The sequence below is a fragment of the Bos indicus genome, chromosome 9 (genome assembly GCF_029378745.1).
Source record: "Bos indicus isolate NIAB-ARS_2022 breed Sahiwal x Tharparkar chromosome 9, NIAB-ARS_B.indTharparkar_mat_pri_1.0, whole genome shotgun sequence".
In the NCBI taxonomy this organism is placed as follows: Eukaryota; Metazoa; Chordata; class Mammalia; order Artiodactyla; family Bovidae; genus Bos; species Bos indicus.
Window position 1 is genome coordinate 71,927,441 of NC_091768.1, and position 22,608 is coordinate 71,950,048.

General features: G+C 36.2%; 1 protein-coding gene across 14 annotated transcripts in view; it reads left to right on the plus strand.

Annotated features, from left to right (window-relative positions):
• The window catches only part of EYA4 (EYA transcriptional coactivator and phosphatase 4), a 365,716-nt gene extending 344,287 nt beyond the window's left edge, over positions 1 to 21,429 (plus strand). For 8 of the 14 annotated variants that reach the window (XM_070796186.1, XM_070796188.1, XM_070796187.1 and 5 more), the window contains 7 exons: positions 853 to 942; positions 6,906 to 6,964; positions 7,072 to 7,232; positions 9,736 to 9,850; positions 11,794 to 11,915; positions 14,349 to 14,449; positions 18,120 to 21,429. In XM_070796186.1, the coding sequence (XP_070652287.1) occupies positions 853 to 942; positions 6,906 to 6,964; positions 7,072 to 7,232; positions 9,736 to 9,850; positions 11,794 to 11,915; positions 14,349 to 14,449; positions 18,120 to 18,200 (729 nt within the window). In that variant the 3' untranslated portion in view covers positions 18,201 to 21,429. Of the gene's footprint in view, positions 1 to 852; positions 943 to 6,905; positions 6,965 to 7,071; positions 7,233 to 9,735; positions 9,851 to 11,793; positions 11,916 to 14,209; positions 14,311 to 14,348; positions 14,450 to 18,057 lie in introns of all 14 variants that reach the window. The other 6 variants (XM_070796189.1, XM_070796192.1, XM_070796199.1 and 3 more) reach the window with 4 other exon arrangements.
• Positions 21,430 to 22,608: the final 1,179 nt, after the last annotated feature.

Sequence of the window (22,608 nt, forward strand, 5' to 3'; positions counted from 1 at the left end):
GTGCCAGGCTTTCAACTGTAATTAATTGTGGTAAAGTACCAACTCTGATTTTCATTCTCAACTCCTCGCTGCTGTATAATCTCTTGGTTTCTGTAAACAAAAATTAAGTCACTTTGACTTTTTGCTAATCCCCTTACTTTCATTAAACTTCTAGATGTATATATTTTATTTTTATACATTTATGTATTACATTTACTGAATTAATGTTTCTTAGTCATCCTCCACCCTTCCCTCTTCATCCCTAGTCAAATGCAGGTGAGATCATACTTTATAAAGATTCAGATAAATATTGTTTGTTGATCAGAATGCAATTAATAATGAAGGTGTTGTCCCATCAATCTCTACCAGCTCTTCCTATCCCACTCCAGACAGCACTGCCTGCTCAGGTCCCACAAACATCCAATAAATCTACCTTTCTCTCTCTTTTCCACTTCTTAGTGGTTGTCATTCTTAAAAGGGTGTCCTTTACTTTTTTTAACAGATCCACTCCATTCTTCAGTGGAGAATTACCTTTCTCCAAAGGACTTTGTGGAGTATATGTAAACTCCAATGAACCAGCTTGCTTCCTTCCTCCTCTTCTCATGAATATATAGCTTTATGTGAAAGCATATCTAAGTCATCTTTCTGTGCATGTCAATTCCTGTAAATTCACAGATGTATCAGTATATCTAGCATATTTTAGATAACACTTTAGAAAGGCACCTTTTCTGTTAATCAGGAAAATCTTTTGCATTCTTAGGTTAAAAATCCCTACAGTCTCCCCATCCCCACAACCATATGCACTTAAGATAATTTTCACTAACCACAGTTATTATTAAAAATTACTTCATACTGTGTGCATTTCCTTTTCAGGATCCCCCCATGGCTGTAACCCTTGGACTTCGAATGGAGGAAATGATTTTTAATCTTGCTGATACACATTTATTTTTTAATGATTTAGAGGTAAGAATGTTAAAAGGTAAAAATTGTTGTATCCAGCTATTAAAACTCATATCTTTTCTAGATACATGCAGATAACCTCGAAAAAAACCTGGAAAGATAGAAATTTAGCTCAAGAGAAAAGTAAAGTTTCTGTCAAGGGAGACATTGTGTATGCAAAATAAACAAAAGCTAAATTGTGTTCATGAAAGGTATATATTTACTGGCATACACTGAGAATAGAAACGTCTTCAAAAAGGAGCTCTTGCCTTGCTGTCCCATACAATACACCCCTATCCGCTGCTCCTGGTTCTTTTAGTGTCTCAGCCACAATTCATTTTATCTTTGGAATCAACATTAGCTTTTCCAGATTATTAACCAGGATGTAATTTAGGTTAATGACTGCACAATAGTCACAGATACTGCTCCTGGTGGATCATTAAATTTTATAGATAATTTGAAACCTAATTCTAGTCATTATCATTCCCTATGTATTCCTCTTCTGGGTAAAACTTTGCGAGAACTATTTATGTAGTACTTCTGACCAGTTTGATTGCATTTATTTTCTCTCTTTTCCTAATTTATCCTTTCATTTCCAACCTTAAATGAAGAGAAAGTAAAAGCAGTAACAACAAACTGAAAGAACCCAAGAAAAATAGCCTCAGGATAGCTGAATAAGTACTGTAATAGGGTATATAATCTGAGTGCTAATGGTCTGAGTCATTAGGTATTTAGATGATGAAATTTGAAATAACTGAGTAGCGTGGGCACTGGGAAGAGATTGGCACAGCTAGACTGAAATAGACTTTCTTTCTTTCTAAAATGATCCATTCAAATCCATTCAATTTTTTTATCTCCTGGTTTCACGATGAAATTAAAGTGTTTACTGACGATCACAGTGTGAATGAAGATGGGAATCGTTATTACTGAATCTGCACCTTGTGTTTGACATTGTCACTAATTAGTTACCAACCTTTTGTAATAAATACATTATCATATAATTTTTGTAGAGAAGATACTGTAAGGTTCATCAGCATAAAAATCACATCTAAGTTTACCTGCTAAGTGGTAGAATTGGGATTTGAAACTTTGGAATCTACCAGGCTCCAAAACACATATTCGGCTCCCATACCACACTGAAATTAACAGACAGCTGAGAGGCCAAGTTAGTCAGTGTATTAAATAAGTTTTTTTTTTTTTTTTTTTAATTGACAAGGTCTTAAACCCAGTTTTAAGGCATCTCAAATAAAAGATATGTGGTTCAGCATATCCCATAAAAGTATGGGCTGGAGATATGTGTAATAGCATTTTCTTTCTTATTCTTTCTTCACTAAGTCACTGTTTTTACTGGATAATAAAATTTTAAATTCTGTTTAGAGAGGTTTTATTGTTTTTTTTAATAGACAGTATGAAAGATCAGCATTCTTGGGCAAGTCTTCCAGTTTTAGATAATAAGAAATAATAATCACCTCTCTGAAACCTGATATAAATTAACCTTGCTACTTATTTCTGTCTAGTGTACAGAATGATTCTTTATATACAAGATAATAGAAAACACACTTTAACCTTTTAGGAACTTGAATTTTTTATACATGTATGGTGATAACATATAACTTACTGGTTTTTCTGTTGGGTAAAATGGATGAGTCTCATTCTGAAAAAGAATTCTTAAAATTACCATTCCTCTCAAATCTGTGAAACACACACACACAAAAGAAATTTAATGTGATTTTACCCAAGTTTATAAGTTTATTTCAATTATTATTTTTTACTAGACATAAATGGAATAAATGACCCTTTAGGTTTCTTAGTGGTACTTTTGAAGCCAGATGGAATAAATTTACCACCCAACTTCTAATAGAACACTAAAGTGCGAATTTGAAAGTAGTGTACGATGAATTTAAATATACCTTTAGCAATTTTGACATGAATATTGGCATATCAGAAACATATGGTTGGCTCTCGTGCTTTAAGAATTTTTATTTTGGATTAGATACTGTATAAACTATATCTTTAAAATACCCAGCAGGATCTCTGGTAGAAATAGTAAATGAGAAAATATTGGTATTGACTTTCTCTTCTCTGATTATAGCTTTTAAGTTGTGCTTTAGAATGTGATAAAAATTCCATTCAACTCAACCACTAAAACTTAATATCCAACAATAACTTACTGAATCAAAGAAATGATTTTGTCTCTGCATATAAATTGATTGAGTTCTCAGACAAGAAACACACACATGCACACACATCCAAGTGGCCCAAGCAAACTCAAAGGCTTATACTAACTTAAGTGAGATAAACAAATACTAAAACTAACAAATCTATAGCTTTCAAAATCATTCAGTCCAGTTACATACATACCCACTATCCTTCTGCATCTGATTTTAAAACTTTACTTTCTCCCAGGTTTTTATTTCAGTAAACCTCTTACAAGCAAACCTTGGCATGCGCTTCATGACTGGTATTACTCTATATATGCTTCTACTGACATAGAGTATGTTAAAGAGACTTAAAGAGAATTCCTTAAGAGAATAACTCCATGTTTTGCTTATTATGTTTTTTCCCCCTTGTGCATTTAATCTCTGGGGATTCCTTTTTTTAACCTAAAAATCTATGTGAGACAAACCCTTCAATAGAAACTGCAACATGTGTAGTAACAGCTGCTCTCACATAATTCCTTGAAAGATGCACATTTAAATCCTCTTAATAGAAACTTCACTACATCCTTTCCAACTGTAGAGAAGGCAGATGCTCACTCTGCTGCCCCTAAGAAGTGGATGCTCTCCATTTAAATAATATGTTATTTCAGTTAAAATAACTTCCAGAAGAGAAGGCACCAAGGAGTTTGGCTCACAAAAGTGAGAGAAGACTGCTATGGATTATAACTGATAAAGATCAGTGACAACTTTGCGGTCACCTTCTAAGACCTTCTGAAATTAAAGAATTTAAGATCAGTGCCAGAATTATTCCAGATGCTTGCGTTCTTACACTAAAGTTTGTTAAAGCCAAAGCATGAAACTCTTTTTAGTATTTTAGGTTTTAGTCAAAATAATTCTTGTAAAGTTCCTCTAAGTGAATGCTAATTGAAGAACAATTATTTAGATTTTTCTAAAAATGTAAGTGATTGAAGTTCAGGTTTCTTTCACTGGACTGTAATCCTCAGGCACAGGTCCAGAGTCAACAAGCATAGTTAACTAGGCATAAATTTAAAGAAAAGTTCCATTTGGAAAAACCTCAAACATAACTTCAAATATGGAACGCACGGTCCAATAAGTTTGATATACTGATGTCCTCAAGAGTAAAAAATAAATTTGAGGGCAAAATGTACAAATTAATCATGTGAGTTAATACTTGAAATGTCAGAGGAATTTCTCTAAAAATTAGATGAGAGAGTATTAGATAAAGAAATGACTTACAATTGCCAATGTAATTCATAAGAACCCTGATTTTTAATATAATTAGCTTATGGTAAAATTGTGGAAATTGTTTACATGATGAAAGATTTCAGAACCTCGGTGGAATGAGCAACTTTGCATGATTCCATTTCAGTGGTGGTTTAATTTGGGCTTCATACTTAACAGGAATGTCACCAACTCAAGAAATAATTCTTGTCATCTAGAACTGCTTTGCTACCTCAGTATTCTGGAAGAACTTTTATTTCCAACTTTCATGCTTTCTGGTTACATCTCACCCTTTCCTTTAGAGCTCAGTCTAACAGCTATTATGGTTGGTGTAACACTTTTCCCTGAGAATTTTCTGGAAACCTAATGCTTTCTTGGGTTAAAGTTTGAGCTGTGCCCTTTTCAACAACTACTCAGTCAGAATGGGAAAGAACCTTTTTAAAAATGCCTGTCCTGCAGCCTCAGCCCACACTCTGTTCTTTTGCCCTTTCCTTCACTCTTAATACGTCTTCTTACAGCCCTTACCATCTAGAATATTTTATATCACCATAACTTATGTCAGAACATTTAAATGATTGTGGTAATTCTGTGTTGAATTACATTTGTCTAGACTTCTGCTATTTAGTCAACAAAGAATTGTTGAGTGATTGCTTTGTGCCAGATTGTGCTTTAAATGTGGTTTTATCCAGGTGGCCCAAACAGCCCCCTCAGGGAGCTTCCAGTCAGATTAACTTTTAAGGCCCTCCCTTATCTGTGAATGTATTTATTCAAAAGTTAAACCCATAATTTATGTTCCTCATGTGAATCTTTAAGATTAATTTACCTGGATTTTCAAATTATCTACTAAAATTGTATTGATTGAGGTACTCACTAAGTTTCATATTTTAAAAGAAGCCTGAGCCAGCTAATTTATCCTCACACCGCAGCAGGATCTAATATACTCAAGTGTAGAAAGCTGGAGATGAGATATTAAATGTTTCACTGTCGGATACTTCCAAGTCCTATAATAATTATAAATAGTAGCTGAAAAGTCTTCAGTATGGCATCTTATCTTCAAATGTAATGATTTTTTAGAGTTGATTTTGAAAGATAAACACTTAATATATATAGTCAGTTTCTGTGAGTTTGACTGGAATAATTTGATGAGAAAAAAATGAGGTCTGAAAGACTAAACCATACTTATTCTGAAAGTGAAAAGTGAAAGTGAAGTCACTCAGTCGTGTCTGACTCTTTACGACCCCATGGACTGTAGCCTTCCAGCCTCCTCTGTCCGTGGGATTTTCCAGGCAAGAATAGTGGAGTGGGTTGCTGTTTCCTTCTCCAGAGGATCTTCCCAACCCAGGATCGAACCCAGGTCTCTGGCACTGCAGGCAGACTCTTTACCATCTGAGCCACCCTGAAGTATTAATAAATTCCCAGTGTTGAAATGCCTTAGCCAGATTTCACCTTCATATCATGTACTACTTCACTGGAGCTTTGCAGATTATTTGAAGATAGAAAAAGAGTCTTAGAACAGCAAAGAAGAATTGAATTCTTTTTCCAAAAAGTTGCCATTTGAGTATGCTATAACAGGTCAATTATGTGGATGTACATACCTAAAGTCTGTTTTCCTCTGAATTTGTAGCACACTGAAGATGGTAAATCTTCATTATTTCCCTTTTACTTGCAGTATTCTTTTCAGCTTAAAGATTTAAAAACAAGCTATAAAAAGAAAAAGAAAAAAAAAAAAAAACCCACCAGCTTCTATGGTTGTTAGCTTTTTGCTGTATTGAAAGACCAGGACTTTTAAAATAACATCACCATGGTTCTTTCGTGGTATCACTCACCCTGCAAAAAAGCAGGAAGTCATAGAAATCTCACAGAGCACCATAATCATCAAGCCCCTCTGTTGCTGCCCAACAAATAATACTTAATGGTAACCACTGGGGTTAGTATTAGTCACTCGGTTGTATCTGACTCTTTTCAATCCCATGGACAGCAGCACCCCAGGCTCCTCTGTTCATGGGAATTTCCAGGCAAGGATACTGGAGTGGTTTGCTATTTCCTTCTCCAGTGGATCTTCCAGATCCAGGGATCAAACCCGGGTCTCCTGCACTACAAGCAGATTCTCTACTGACTGAGCTACCAGGGAACACCATTGGGGTGTCCAGCTCAAATAAGTTTTGAGTACCTTCAGATTAGCTTTGCCTTCATATTTATGTGTGCATAACAGAAATGACTGGAAGTGATCACCAATATTATTTTTGGGGTAGCAAAGAGTCGGACATGACTGAGCGACTAACGTAACATAATGGTGATTGTAAAGATTCAAAAGAAAATTCCTTATCAGTCATTTTAAGGTTAAAATTAATTTTTTGTTTGTTCTAAAGAAACCCGTGTGCCCTGTGACTTCAGGCTTTAAGGCCCTCCTCTGGGTTTAGATCTTATAGATTGGAAATAGTGCCATTTCCCAGCATGAGAGGGCGAGAAGGGTAGGCAAATGCTGCCCTCTTCTGGCCATAGCCTGATCAAGTGGAAAGATGGAAAAAGCTTCAAACATGGTGACTAGCATCCTTTGAAAAACAACTCTTCCAATGTTTTTAACAGGAGTGTGATCAAGTTCACATAGATGATGTTTCCTCTGATGACAATGGGCAGGACTTAAGGTAAGCCACGCCTTTCAGTCTGCTCTTTCCTACAGAAATTCAGCTGTGAAGTTTTGCACATGTAATTATTTCTTTTATTTCTTTTTAATGTATTTTGGGTGTTGCAGTACCTACAGTTTTGCAACTGATGGCTTCCATGCAGCTGCAAGTAGTGCAAACCTTTGTTTGCCAACAGGTGTAAGAGGAGGGGTTGACTGGATGAGGAAGTTGGCTTTTCGTTACAGAAGAGTGAAAGAATTATACAACACCTACAAGAACAACGTGGGAGGTATGTGTGGCTTTTAACATTTAAAAAGGTCTGCAGATAGAGGTACAATTTGAACTACAGTTTCAAGTTTCGTATTAAGGATGATCCTTCTGTAAAATAAATTACCAAGGACTCATGATGGATGAGAGTAAGCCAGAATTTTTAGTTTCTTGGAGTTGGTGGGAAAAAGTCTGACTGCACAGTGAAGTGTACAGCACTGTCAGATGACTTGGGAATTCTTTGTGCCCAGATGTTTGGTCAAGACATATAGCAGGACATTTGTTTGACCCTTCTTCAGCTGGGACTCTCCCAGTGAAAACCAGACAGAGGACCTGATGGAGGCCATGGAAAGAAGACCTATCTAAAGACAAGAGCCCCAGTCATTGAAGCAGAGTTGTTAGCAGGCATTACCTTTCTGGAATCCTATCAGAAATAAACACAAGCAGCGCTTTATGTTGTTCCAAAGACATCGACTAAACCTATCCTTTCAAAAATTGCATATTATCTGTCAATATATCTTTGCCATGTATATCATAGTTTTTAAGAGTTCAAATGTTCTATGGGTAGTAACTAAACCATTTTATACTCATTCATAAATTACAGGTAATATCAAAACCTGTGATATCAAAACTAAGATCCTGGATGTGCTTCTTGGTATAATAAACTTTAATGATCTCTGTTATTAGGATCAGTTTTAGGTGACCAAAATCCTAGGGGGGGCAAATCCTAGGGATTAGTTATGAGGTCATTTAAGGTTTTTCTCTTAGGGCTTTTTGTTTGTTTCACTTTTTAAACAGAGAGATGATTGAGGAGTATAAACCAGAATCTAAAATTGAAGAAGACAGTTAAATATATTTGTGAATGCTCTACATGTGTATGTTCACATATATGTCATAGAATACAATATAATAAATAAAATTTTCATCTCTAGTGTATATCACACCACACACATCATGAGGGTGGGCTGTGTGTCTGTTGGCCTTGCATCGGTGCCTCGGTGCCTAGCTAGCTTGAAGCACATAAGATGTTCAGTAGATATTCTGTAACTACAGGAGAACAAAAACATGGAAAACCATGAATAATAATAAAATGTTAAAATCAAAGTGAAGCTTAGGTATGGATGTTCTTCATTTCCAAGTGAGAACCAGGCTCCTGCAGTCTACTGACTTGCCCAGCGGTTTAGGCAGACAACTCAGAAATGCATGTTTCCTAATTCACTCTAACATTCTATATAAGACATTTTTTGCAAAACCAAATAAATAGATATTCTGTTTAAAAGCAACTGAGGGTAATAAGTTCAACTTTAAAATAAATATCCCTTTGGGAAATCTGAATTAACTTTTTTCATTAAAACATGCTATTATTTCCCTCTTAAAGGGTATTATTCAGTTCAGTCACTCAGTCGTGTCCAACTCTTTGCGACCCCATGAGCCGCAGCACACCAGGCCTCCCTGTCCATCACCAACTCCCGGAGTTTACCCAAACTCATTGAGTTTACCCAAATCCATTGAGTCGATGATGCCATCCAACCATCTCATCCTCTGTCGTCCCCTTCTCCTCCTGCCCTCAATCTTTATTATTATTAAAATTATATAAAAATTAACAAGCTTGCTAGTAAATAATCTTATAGCTGAAGAAGTTTAAACAATGAGATATGAGTCCATTCTGTGATATGTTAGCATCTCTTTATTGAAATAAAGACAAATGAGATTTGATAGAAACTAGAAATCTTGACTTTAAAAATATCCACCTATATATATGTACTCAGTATTCTGAAATAGGATTTAAATAAGAAACTCTATTTTTTAGTCAATTTACATATTCTTATTTTATCATGAAAGCAAAAGCTTTCTCTGTAAAATTAGTTTAACTACTTCTTTTCTTGTCCTAATACCATTGTAACGTTCAGCCATCATCTGTAGCTCTGTCACAGGCTTTAGGATTTTCAAATTCTCAACTCCTTTTTACAAAGCAAAGTATTTCTAATAGCTTCAACATTAATATTAGAAACAAATTCTAAAAAATTCTAAAGCTACATGTGGTAATGTAATTATTATTTCAAAGTGGTAATAGCTGTGATTTTTAAGAAAGTAAACATTTTCTGACACTCACAGTATTTGGGATTCATATCCCGAGGCTGGTAGACCCTTACTTCCCCCGCTAGACCAATTCTGTCAGTCTACTGGCGTGGGACCCGAGCAGGGGAGTTGTCAGAGGCCCTCCGGTGACTACGTCGTCCGTGCCAGATTCTAGGATCAGTGAAGGCAGAGACTGTGACCCGCCCTTCACTGTTATATCCCTAGTTTTTAACCCAGACTGTTACATGTAGAAGTTGTTCAGTAAATGTTTGTGGAATGAATGAATGGATAATCAATTCTGACATGAAAGATCAGGGTTGATTTAAGTCTCTATTTTTGATATAGGTGGGAATAAAGATTATCCATAGTAGACAGAAGGGAGACCAAGCGAGGCATCCCTGAAAAACGTTGATCTCTTGACTCTGCCCTGCTTTTCCATGTTGCAGGACTTCTTGGCCCCGCCAAGAGAGATGCATGGCTGCAGCTGAGGGCTGAGATTGAAGGTCTGACAGACTCCTGGCTAACAAATGCACTTAAATCTTTATCAATTATTAGTACGAGGTAAGCCACATTGTTGCAGTTTCTGTATTAATTGTATTGAAGATGTCCTTCTAGTAGTCTAGCATGTATCAAAATATTTTAATTCCCAGCCTTGTTTTAGAGGTTGAAGGGACCTAACACTTCTGTGTGTGTGTGTGTGTGTGTGTGTGTGGTGGGATGGGGTATAGAGAACGGAGGTTGCTGCTTTTTATCCATTTCTCCTCATAACCCTTGATAAATCCCATGGGAATGTCATTTGACTTCCAAATTTTTTTTAAAAAGCACTCTGTTGGTGGCAAAATACAGAAGATGGTGGCAAAAATATACATTGTTTTTATAATCTGTGCATGTTTTTAAGTCTTTTAGGTCATTATAGATAATGTACATAATTCAAACATTATAATTCATGACATCCAAAAAGCAACAGAAAGCTCCTAAATAACTTGTAACCTTTGTGTTGTTTGAACAGAACAGTGAAATGCTGACTTTTGTTAGTGTAGATAATAGAATTGAGTAGACATAATGAGTTGCATACCATCTGCCATAAATACTAATGAATAAAATAATATAAATCTGGAACATGATAGCCAAATAGGGTGGGGAAGAATCTTTGTTCTATCCTATTCCTTAGTTTTATTTCTGAGTTGGAGGAATAAATAAAATTATGCTTAGCAAATGTGTGGAGGAATAAATAGAATTATGCTTAGCAAGTGTGCTTAGCAAAACAAAATTCAGAGAAGAGCTAATATTTGGACTGGTTGAATCAAGATTCAGAGAAACCTTAACAAAATAAAAGGAGAGTCTAGCATTCAGAACGCAGAAGTAGACAGATGTGCCCCCAACCCTGTTCGAGACTTTGAGCCGTGTGTTATGACGAGCCACTGCACTAAGAGCAGAGAGGCTACATGGTAAGGGAGGGGGCAGTAGATTTCCTGGGTCAGGTTAAGGACGCAGAACAGAGAACATTGCTCAGTTCTGTGCACCTCATTCCAACAGGGACTGTGACATATTTGAAGCACCTTGTGTCCAACAAAGTGGCCAGAAGTGTTTAGGCTGTGGAAACTACATAAGAGCAACAGTCAGAGGGAGAAACCAAGGAGTTTAGTCTGAGGAAGAGTCATGAGTGGGACAAGGTTACCGATGTCAACTGCTTGAGATGTTGAGCTGGAAACAAGTTACATTTCTCTCTCCATCTATGAAGGAGAGAGTTGGTCCCAGTGAGTAGGAATCCTAGGCAGGGAGCTTCTGGCTCCATGGAGGAAGAATCGTCTAATAATTAAAGCTGTTTTAAGATGGGATTTGCTGCCTTGTGATCTCTGTGATGGTGACCTGGAGACCCAAAGGTCAAGGAGGCTGGGATGTGAGGACTGCAGCCTGAAATCCTGTGTAAAATGCAATAGAAGGTGCTTTCATTATTTTTAAAGAAGTCTCCTAGATAATTAAAAACAAATGTTATTACACTATTGTTTAGATTATCTCTGTGTTACCCAAAGTATATATAAATTATTTTTAAACACATGGGTATATGATATAAATAAATAAATGTATGCATATGAAACATAAATGTATGTAAGTAAATAAATACATGAATAACAAGGAAAGGAAGGGGGAAAAGAAGTCATTATACAATGAGGGTTTTGAAATTTGTCATGAAATTTGTCACATTATCCACATCCTCACCTTATTGGTAAATTTCACAAAATATATCAGGAAAGCAGATGTTTATACCAGTCGTTGCTGAATCATGTATCAGAGCAAATGCTCCTTCACTGCATTTTGGGGTTTATTCCCAGCATCTGGCATTGTGCCTAGTAGGTGATAGGCACCGTGAACAACCATTGAACATTGAAAGGTTGGGTTATCAGGGGGTGTTTATTATGGAATTGAAAGATTGCATAATTTAAAATCTGCACTGGTAGACGTTACTTTAGAAAACAAATATGCCAATTTCCTCCCCATCTTAGGAGTAACTGCGTAAATGTCTTGGTAACAACAACCCAGCTGATCCCAGCGCTCGCGAAGGTTCTACTCTATAGTTTAGGAGGTGCTTTTCCCATTGAGAATATTTACAGTGCTACTAAAATAGGTAAGAGAATTATTTCTAGCTGTGTGAAGTATGTTCAGATCTGTGGGGGATTTTCTTAATGTGTGTCTTCGCATGATTCCCTCTTTCTTTCATTTTGCTATTAGAATATCAAACAAATTTGGTAGAGCTCAAATAACAAAATTCTCTGCAACTGTTTAAGCATGTGTAAATTTTCTGAAAGCTGTTGCCTATGAATTTTGAACTCTGTGTCTGACTCTTTAAATAGACACTTATTTATCTGTATTCATTATGGCACACGTTATTTAAATAATATATAGTGTCTTTAGCCATAGAGTTTAATATTTTAATAAATATGATATGTGGTATTATATCCTTGCATATGCAGTAATCTAGATCTAAGATAAAAATACCATTTTAGCATTATATGGGAGTATCAGATGAATTAAACTAGTATCCTTAATTCAAGAGAAAAAAGTTTCATGAATCAGAAAACACATTTGGAACATTTGTAGCATGTGAATGGTTGAAAATACACATTTCTCAAAACGTTCAGTAGCAATCAAAGAACTACCACCTTGTTTATTTAGATCACAGCTATCTATGGAGCCATCTTTAAGTGCCTTTCACAGGCACTGAGACTTCTAATAGACTTACAGAAACAAAACCTCATCAACTTCTGCCATCTTGAAAGAGTTAAAAGAAAACAACTCATGTATTCTGTTGTCTGTCAAGGAAATGCCTGGGGAAATAGATGGGTTGTATAATGTGCCTTGAAGGTCAACAAACTTGGGCTTTGGCAGCTTGACAAGAGTTCAGAATCCTAAAATCCCCGACCAAAAATAACCTCCCTGGGCCTTGCACAGTTCTGATATTGGCACAGGCAGGAAGAGCCCCCAGCTGCAGCTGTTTGGGGAGTATAGTTAAAGAGGGCCAAGCTTGCATAAATTCCTGGTTCTCCTGAGCATTGCAATTCAGAGCCCTGATACCAATCCCATTCATTTTTTTGTTGTTTGTTTTTTAACATTTATTTTAATCCAATCATTTTTTCTCCTTTTTATTTTTTAAATTATGAAAACATTTACAGGAGACTTGGAAAATACAAAACAAAGTTACATATATTAATAGTTCCACTATATATTATAGCTTTTTTAAATAGATGAATTAAGATTTTGTAGTTGGAGTTTTAATATAGAACTCTCAAAAATTGATAGCATGAATATACAGATAAGTAGAAGGATATAGTAGACCTGAAAAGTACCATGAGCCAATTCAACATAATTAAGATTTATACAATTTTTCATACAACAGTAGGATACAAATTCTATTCAAGTTCCCATAGACTATAAACTCGGAGACACTGGAACATATCCAAGGACATAAAACAACTTGCAAAAATTTCATGGTCTAAGGGTATTGAAATCATACACCACTCATTTTTATATAAATGTGTATATTTATGCTAGCAGGATTACTACATGGAACCTGATTTTGCTTTTTGATAAATTAGTTTTACACAGATGTAAACATCTCCTCTAGCAAGGTCAACAGTCTTTCTTATTAAATAAGACTAAGTTGTTCCTTATATTTAATCTGAAAAAAAATTTTTTATTTTTCCCTTTAAGTCAGTATTTTTTGGACTTCTGAACTATCAGAGTAAGAAAAAAAAAAAATGCAGAGGTAGCCATGACTGCATGAACATACTGAGAAAGAAATTCAGAGCATAAGGCTAGTGTTTTAAAAACAAAGAACATGTAGAAATTCGTGATGTAATTCCCATAGTGCAGTCAGAGGATGCTAGAGTCACCAGTACTGTGGCCCAGACAGCAGCCTTAGTGCAATTAATCTCAGCAAACTAGTTTCCAGCCACTTGAAGAAAGGAGTTGTTTTATCACGGTAAACCCATATCTTAGTATTTCCTCTTTCATTCTAGGTGAACCTTCAATATTTCACAGTAATGTTTTTAGCTGATTTGTCTATACTACTGAAGACAAACTAGATAAAACTGATATATAGTTATACAAATAAATGTAAAAACGAATAGTTGCTGGTAAAGTTGTTCCTGTATTCTTCAGGTAGAACCAAAGATACAAACATGTTTCTTTGGGACAGATGCTTAACCTTTCTGACATTTTTTGGAGCTTGGAATACATTTGTTTAATAATCAGTCTCAAGTAAAAATTTAGAATATTCAACCATGTTTGTTGATTTCATAACCCAGAGTTTGCAAGCTAGTTCAAGTGATGTATGTTCAAGAGAAAATAACTTAACACTTTATGAATCGTTAAGTTAATGATTCCAATGGCTGGAAGAATAAGCAGTGCATTGTTTTTCAGGCAAGGAAAGCTGTTTTGAGCGTATAGTGTCCAGATTTGGCACTAACATAACTTATGTTGTGATTGGAGATGGCCGAGATGAGGAGCATGCCGCTAACCAGGTAACTTCACTCTGAACTTTATCTTGTTTATCTTCCAGGAAAAGAAAGTTGCTTTGAACGAATAATGCAAAGGTTTGGCAGAAAAGTAGTATATGTTGTAATTGGGGATGGTGTAGAAGAAGAACAGGCAGCAAAAAAGGTAACCTGTTTCAAACAATGTTGGTGTGATACTTCTAAATGCAAGCTTTTTTGTTTGCATTCCTGTAGTTTGGCCCAATGGCAGCTTGACAAATGATTTAAATTTATAGATGCAAAGCAGTAAGAGCATGAGAAGGTCAATACTTACATTCAAATAAACCATTTGGAGTCTAGCATTTTTTTTGCCTGAAACTTCATAGGAAATATAGAAACATTTAGTTATATTTATCTGTGTGTATGCTTGTGTGTGTGTGTGTGTGTGTGTAATACACACAGATATAAGAAAGATGGGGCAAAAATAACCATTTTGAACACATGAAATTCAACAAGTTTAAAGATGCTTAATGAGCTCCATAGAAAACCATGTGAGTGGCTCAGTTCTTACCCTTTTCCCATCCAGCCTCTGTGCCATTTGGTGCTGTGAGTGCCGAGTATCAATTGTGCCTCATGATGATAAATGTTGATGATAGCTTTAATAGCTGAAGAAAAAACTGTTGCCAGAGAATCTAATAAATGCTACTGGAATGAGATATAGTATTCAGATCGTTTGGTGCCAACTTACTGTAGAGACTTAAAGGCAATGTACCTTTCATAGACATCCTCTAAAAGAGTGTTACCTTTCTGGTAAATCCTTGGTACTTTCATGAAGCCAAGCAGCTGGCTTTGAATATATTCAGAAGATCTCATAGACCCTAGGTATTTAAATCAGCCTTTTCATCTGGCCCACATTTCTAGAGAAATCAAGGAAGTTAAAAAACCTTAAATGGTTGGTCCAGCATCAAGAGGGGAATGGTATCATTGGCTTGGCCCCAGATACCAGACTGTAAGTTAACACAACATTGAGATCTACTGCTTTCTTCACTTCTTGATGGCGAAATGTCATCTAGAGAGGATTAAAGTGATGTAATTTACAAAACAGAGAAAAGTAATGCATAAGTATTGTTAAACAATGACATATCAGCATATATTGTTTTCCATAGGAAAAAATATTGTCCTTATTCTCCTGAAGAGATTTCATAGCATCATCTTAAAAAACCTTAACTAAACACTTGCATGTGCTTAAGTGTTTATCTGATTTCTCTCCCCGCCACCCTCACCCTCGCCCCTCCCCCGAAAACCTAATATTAACAGTGTCCTAGAAAAGTTTATAGTGATATTAGAAAGTTAAAAGAAATGATTTATGATTGTAATCAATTCAAATCAAGCAAAATGAAGAAAAAAGAAAGAACTTCCACTTTTGAAGGTTTGGTGACACTCGGAAACCATACTTGAAATACTCCATGATTTCCCATAACATTAAGAGAGTTGCTTTAGTCTCAGCCTCCCACAGAGTCCCTCCCCTCCTCGGTCCTAATTAGCGGTGTCAATGACCCAAGACAGCACACTGGCCCCAAGGACGTTCTGTATGAGGTCAGGGATGCAGCCTCAAGAAATACAATTTCCCAGCTGATGACCGCTGAAATACTTTGGGTCACACACAGTTGAAATATCTTCTGGACTTTGTCAGTGCCCTGAGTCCCTGTTGTTTTAATTTTTCATATTAACACCGTAATTACACCTAACAAAGAACAGCCAATGCAGCCACCGTGGCAAGCATTTTACATATCTTTTAACCTATATGAAATTCACACATGTCTAGGTCAGGGCTGATAAAATTCACTTTTCCAAAACAGCTTATGCCTTTGAAAATTAAAACTTATAAAGTGTACCCCACTTATACATAGCATGAAAACTAGACTTGGTATACCAGTTGTTACACCTTCAGCTTTAAACCTACAACTTCAGGGGGGAAAGGCATGACTCCAATGGATAAGAACCTTTAGAATGCTATTTCCAAATGGTTGTGTATGTCGGTACAGTTTTGGTGATGGTGAAGGCTTATAATTCTGTTTTAAAACACAGGTGGCTGGTTTCTCTAGTATCCAGAATGCATGCTTTTCTTGGGATGTAGCTGTAATCGCATGTGCAAAAATATAAAGTACTATTTTGTTACTACAAATAGATCTGAGCTGAATTTTTTTTAAAAAATTACTTCTAGATGAATTTCATGCTTTAATTTGACCTGAAAGTATAGGGTTTTTTTGGGGTTTTTTTGTAAATTTAAGAAGAATTTCAAAGTTTACAACTGAACTCCCCTATAGAAATGTGGTATGACCCATATTTGTCATTTTAAATTTTGTGGGAGCTGCATTTAAAAAAAAGTTAAAAAAAAGACAGGTAGAATTAATTCTGCTGCTGCTGCTAAATCGCTTCAGTTGTGTCTGACTCTGTGTGACCCTGTGGATTGTACCCCACCAGGCTCCTCTGTCTAGGCGAGAACACTGGAGTGAGTTCTCATGCCCTCCTCCAGTGGATCTTCCCAACCCAGGAATCGAACCCATGTCTCTTATGTCTCCTGCATTGGTAGGAGTTCTTTACCTCCTACCTTTACTCCTGCGGGTTCTTTACCACTACCGCCTGCTGGGAAGCCCACTAGAATTAATTCTGGTAATATACTTTCATATACCCATATACTCAAAATATTATTATTTAAATACCTAATAAGTATAAAAGCTATTCGTGTGATATTTACATTTTTAAAAAGTTCTAAGGCTTTGAAGTTCAATATATATTTTGAACTGGACTTGCCACATTTCAAGTCTCACTCAATAGCTACATTGGACTAATGGCTACCATATTGGACAGTAAAAACTGTATAACAATGGTGATTATTGTTTTAATTACTACTTTTTATAATAAAGTGTCTTTACCATGTTATATTTATAATACATATATTTCTATTATACACATGAATATATATTCTACAAGATGTCATCAGCCTGAAGTTAAAAATTAAGTTTTGGTTTTTTTCATTGCTATAGTGCAGTATTTCTTTTTTTCATTAAATCATCCATGATGAAGTACTTTTAGACATTTTTTCTTAATTGCAACCCTTCATGTAATTTTAATACCACACATATACCGTATACTGGTATACCTTTGGAGAACCACAAACCATTGTAATATTTAAGAATGTTTTCCCCACAAGAACTCATTTTTGTCCCCTTCGGGGAGTGATATCGCCCACCTTGAGCATGTGCTTTCCCTCGGTCCTATACCAAGGAAATGAATCAGGCCAACTCTGCTGACTTCAGTTATTATTTGCTCCAGACAAGTAAGAAACTTGATCATCCGCACATTTTTTTCCTATCGTATACAGTCCAGTTTCAAGTTATTTCAAGGAATTTACCCTCTTTCTCTCAAATAGACAATAAGCCTTGGATTTAGGAAGCTTATCATTTTTTCATTTTGTTTCTGAGAGACAGACATTAAGGAATGACGTAGGTAAAATTTGCTCTCCTTCAGCCACACAGGAGCTCAGCTTGCATTTCTGGATGCTGATATTAGTAATGGTACTTTCCAAAATGAATATTAATTTGATTAAGAAGCCTCATTACTTCCTGTTATTATCATTAAAATTCAGTTCAGATCTATTTCTCCAGTATTTTGACAGTACCACATCGATGCTACCAAGCCTTCAAATATGATCATTCCTCCTTTCAACTCCCTCCCTTGAACTTGGGGGAACTGCCCGTCCTTGTGTGGACCGCTGCTTCACTGAGATAATAGTTATGCTCTCTCTCCATCCCTCCCCCTTCTCCCTCCCATCCCTCCTTCTCTTAACCACACAGCACAATATGCCCTTTTGGAGGATATCAAGTCACTCAGACCTCTTGGCTCTACATCAAGCACTGGAATTAGAGTATTTGTAACTGTGTTCTCTAGCTGGAGATCCGTTGTTGTTTTTTGTTTTTTTTTTTTATATTTCAAGTACACTGAATTTTTATGTGTGATTCAATGCCTCTGGCTTTACACATATAAATTGTCTTAAAGGATGAAATCATATTTGGAATGAGAATTCCAGAATGAAGAATTCAGATTGCTGAATGGAATTAAACTTTAGTGCTACAGAAAGGAAGCTCTATGGTCTTATATTTACAACACTTTAATGGTTTAAAAAAAAAAAATTCTGTGGAGGTTGCTGGTACCTACCGAAGGAGTCCTAACTGGAATGAGCAACTGTAGCAAAGAACTCACCCTGGCAAAGCACCAACACAGCCTCCATCTGACAAGGTTCAACAACATTCCTCAAAATGGGAGATCTTCTTAGCCCTGAGGTTTGAATCTGACTGTAACCTACCTAACCCAGAAAATCTGAATTGGAATGCACTCAGACTGTGTAAGGACAATCCTATCTAGACCTGTAATTTGTGTAAATTATTGATGAAAATAATTTACTGTGACTTTATTAGCAGCTGACTTTGAAAGTGGATGCAATTTTTCCTTCATTTGTCGGGGAGGGCTTTGGGAGGGGAAAGGGGAATCTAATCATATCTGTTTTTTTAAGTTTGGCAAACAGAATGTTCATACTGATGTGTTGTGCCTTAAAGACAAGACAGCGTTTGTGTGTTACAATGTAACTTTGGTTAAAATCTCTGTAGATAATGAAAAACAAAAACCTTTGTGATCATTTTTCAGATGACCAAATTTAAAATTCAAGCTATCAGAGCTGAATAATGCCTCAGCAAGAAACTGAGCATTTGTTGCAATAAGAAAATGATAATAATAATAAAGGAAAGCTTGTGTTTTATTTGGGTTCTTAATAATTCCAGTAATTGTATGAGGCAACTATTTATGCATCCAGCCAGAAGCAGAAGGTTTGGGAAAGACTGTGGGACCTTTACTTAGAAAGTGAAATGTATGTTGAAGCCTCGAGTACCCTTTCTACAGTTTTACTGAAGAAAACTAAAAGCCATATTCATGATGACCTATACAATTTGGAGTTTGACTTTTTCATATGTATAAGTTGTGTAGAAGAAGATATTCAGATGAAAATCATAGGCAAATATCACCCAAACTTTCTTAGACTATGCATGAACATGGCTTAAAATTCACATTGGGTGAACAGGGCTAAAAATAAAGATAAGTGCATTTATTCCCAATGCCGTTGCAAAAATGAAATGTCATCAGTAGTGGAAGGCAAATTCCCCAGACAGTTTCTAAGGAGAGAAGAGAATCAATGAAAAATTTTCCTAGCCTATCATCATAAAATAAATTTACAAATGAGCCGGATCTTGGCAGCATTACTAAAATTAAACAGTCAAATGGTATCTGGTTCTCTGTCTTAACACATCCATCCAGTTTCTGTCCATTACAGACCTGTATATCTTAGTTTCTGCCTGTACCGTTACTGCACAATGGATTTCATTCATTGCAAGGAGAGCCTGTCATCGTTGTGTTTGCATGTTTTGTTTTTTTTTCTTCTTGGTGTGTAACCCATGTTAGGAACACGATACAGGTTCTCCTGTCATTTTGTGTGACCTGATTTCCCTTGTGGAAATTTAAGACTTCAACATCTAGGAATGTTTTAATGGTGTCTGCACCTGCAGTTCTGTGTTTAAAATGTCACAATGTGGAACCTGCCATCCAGCTACTAACCTGTGCTCCTAACCAGAAGCTGGTCCTTGATAATTCATCATCTGAGGCTTCCGTGGCTCCCAATAGGTTTGTGCTTTGTACATTGATCACAGCATTCACTGTGGAAGTGTGATTTTGCTTTTCAAGCTATAAACCTGTATTTCTTTATTGTACGCTAAGGCCATGTTTGTATCAGGCAAAAAGAGACTGAAATCAAGTTCTGCAGATATTAACACTGTGGTTTCATCACATATACACCTTAATCTTTAAATTCTGTAGCTTATGGCTACCTCTGCAACCAAGTACTGTTGCAGACAGATTAAGGACAAATGCATAATAATAATAAATTTTACATTTCTATTGACCTTTAGCTTGAAAATGGTAGTTTAAAAAATTAAGAGCTGCATTGATTATCAATACATAATTCTATTTTGTGCATTAAACCTTAAATGTTTATTACTGTGAACAAATCAAAATTGTCTTTACTATATAGCCAGGTTCTTTAATAGAATTTTGGCATTATATCAAAAGTTTTCACACTTCTTCGTATTGAACAAGCAAGACTTCTTACACTGCTAACCCTGCAGGTTGCGGACTGCATCAGCAGTGCTGTTTCTTACAAACCTCTTCTCTGATAATGATATGTCCAGAAGAGACTGCCAGCCTAAAACCTAAATGCTGGGCTGTTGGACAACTACTCGGCTGACCGCAGGCCAGTGAGCCTACATCACAGTTTGTTCTGCGACTTTGAGCATGCTCAAACTAGAATGCTTCTCTCCCCCACTTAGGAACTCAAGATCCTCTTCCTTTCTTACCTGAAAAACATAAAATAAACCAACCAACAAACAAAAAACACCCCCTATGGCAGTTTCCACATTCTTTTGACATTTAGAAGATTGTGCCTTATTATAAACCAATTTGAAAAATGTTCTGTCTCAGACATGGGTTTTTGGTTCCTACATGTACAAACTTGGGCTATCACCAAGATAGGTAACCACCTCGTGTTGCTCCTGAAAAGTAGTAAAACAGGTGGCCTGGTATAGTAATGTCATAGACGAGATTAAGGTACTATGCCCTGCAAAGATTTGTAAGTCAAATTCAGAGGCAAAAAGAATATTTTAGTATTATGCAGTTTGCACACAAATAGTAGATATAAGACTCTAAAAATGTTTTTTCTTTAGTCTCTGGTGAACTGATTCAAAATAGTGTCAACAGCATGCTGCAGTATGAAGGTTTTGGGGTTTTTTTTTTAATGCACATTTGTTATGACAAGCCTACATTCTCAGTGAATATGGCATTTAGTATTTCTTTTAAAAACAAATAAGCGTCTTGAGCCAAAGTTGCATTTTGACTCCCAACTATGATAGCATATGGAAATCTAACAAAGAAGAGGGTTTCTGTTATGTATTAGTAAAATATAGATTATTGGGGCCTACATAATTTAAAGAAATGTAAATTAATATTAAAAGCTTGTAAAAATATGTACATCTTTACTTTTTCTCAATAAATACCTTTGGAAATGTTTTCATTTTCTTCACCCTCCATGTTGTTGAGTTTCTGTTGTGTGTATTTAGCTCAACTCTAAATAATCTGAAATTTGTATTTAGGTTCCTTGCTGTGTTCTTACCTTCCCTTGTTTATGCCTAAATTTCAGTTTGCAGTTAAAGCAAGCTAAGATGCAAACAGTAAAACGCCACTAATTAAGACTCACGTTCTAAAAGATGTGAGCAATTTTTTACATACACAGAGTTGTGCGTGTGTGCTCAGTCGCTAAATCATGTCTGACTTTTTGTGATGCGTGGACAGTAACCCGCAGTCTCCTCTGCCCATGAGATTTTCCAGGCAAGAATACTGGAGTGGGTTGCCATTTCCTTCCCCAGGGACTCTTCCCAACCCAGGGATCAAACACACATCTCCTACATTGGCAGGCAGATTCTTTACCACTGAGCCGTCTGGGAAGCCCCATAGTCATGCTTCAGTCGTGTCTGACTCTGTGACCCTATGGCTGCAGCCTGTTAGGCTCCTCTGGCCATGGGATTCTCCAGGCAAGAATCCTGAAGCGGGTTGCCATTCCCTCCTCCAGGGCATCTTCCTGACCCTGGGATAGAACCAGCATCTCCTATGTCTAACCTGCATTGGCAGGTGGGTTCCTTACCACTAGCTGCCACATGGGAAGCCCCAAGCTCTGTATAGGTAGTCACATTAAAGTGCATAATGTAATCACACTTCATTGGTGATTAAAATAATATCATTTAGAATATTTAAAGCAAGTTCCCTTTAGATGAATATGGCATATGAATTATAAGTATCTTCAGAGAGTGATAAAGGAGCGTTTTTCCCCTGAAACAGATATAACAGCTCTTTTATTATCTTGTGTATAGTATTGACTTATTTGCAAATCTGTTATTCAAATGCAAACCAAAGGGAAATTTGAGACCAATTTCATTCACAACTTTTAAAAACATCGACCTCCAAATTGCTGAGTAAGTCCTCATCTCTAAAATTGCATCTGCTCATCCAACACTTCTGTCATGTCCCTGCTTTACTGTTAAATAATACTTAGTCCTTACATTTACAATTATCCAACATGACATATATTTTATATATATTTTATTTAAATTTGTATTGGATGATTCACCCATCAGAATGTATATTCTATGAAGGTAGGAATTTGTTTTGTCCTGTTCATTGCTATATGTCCAG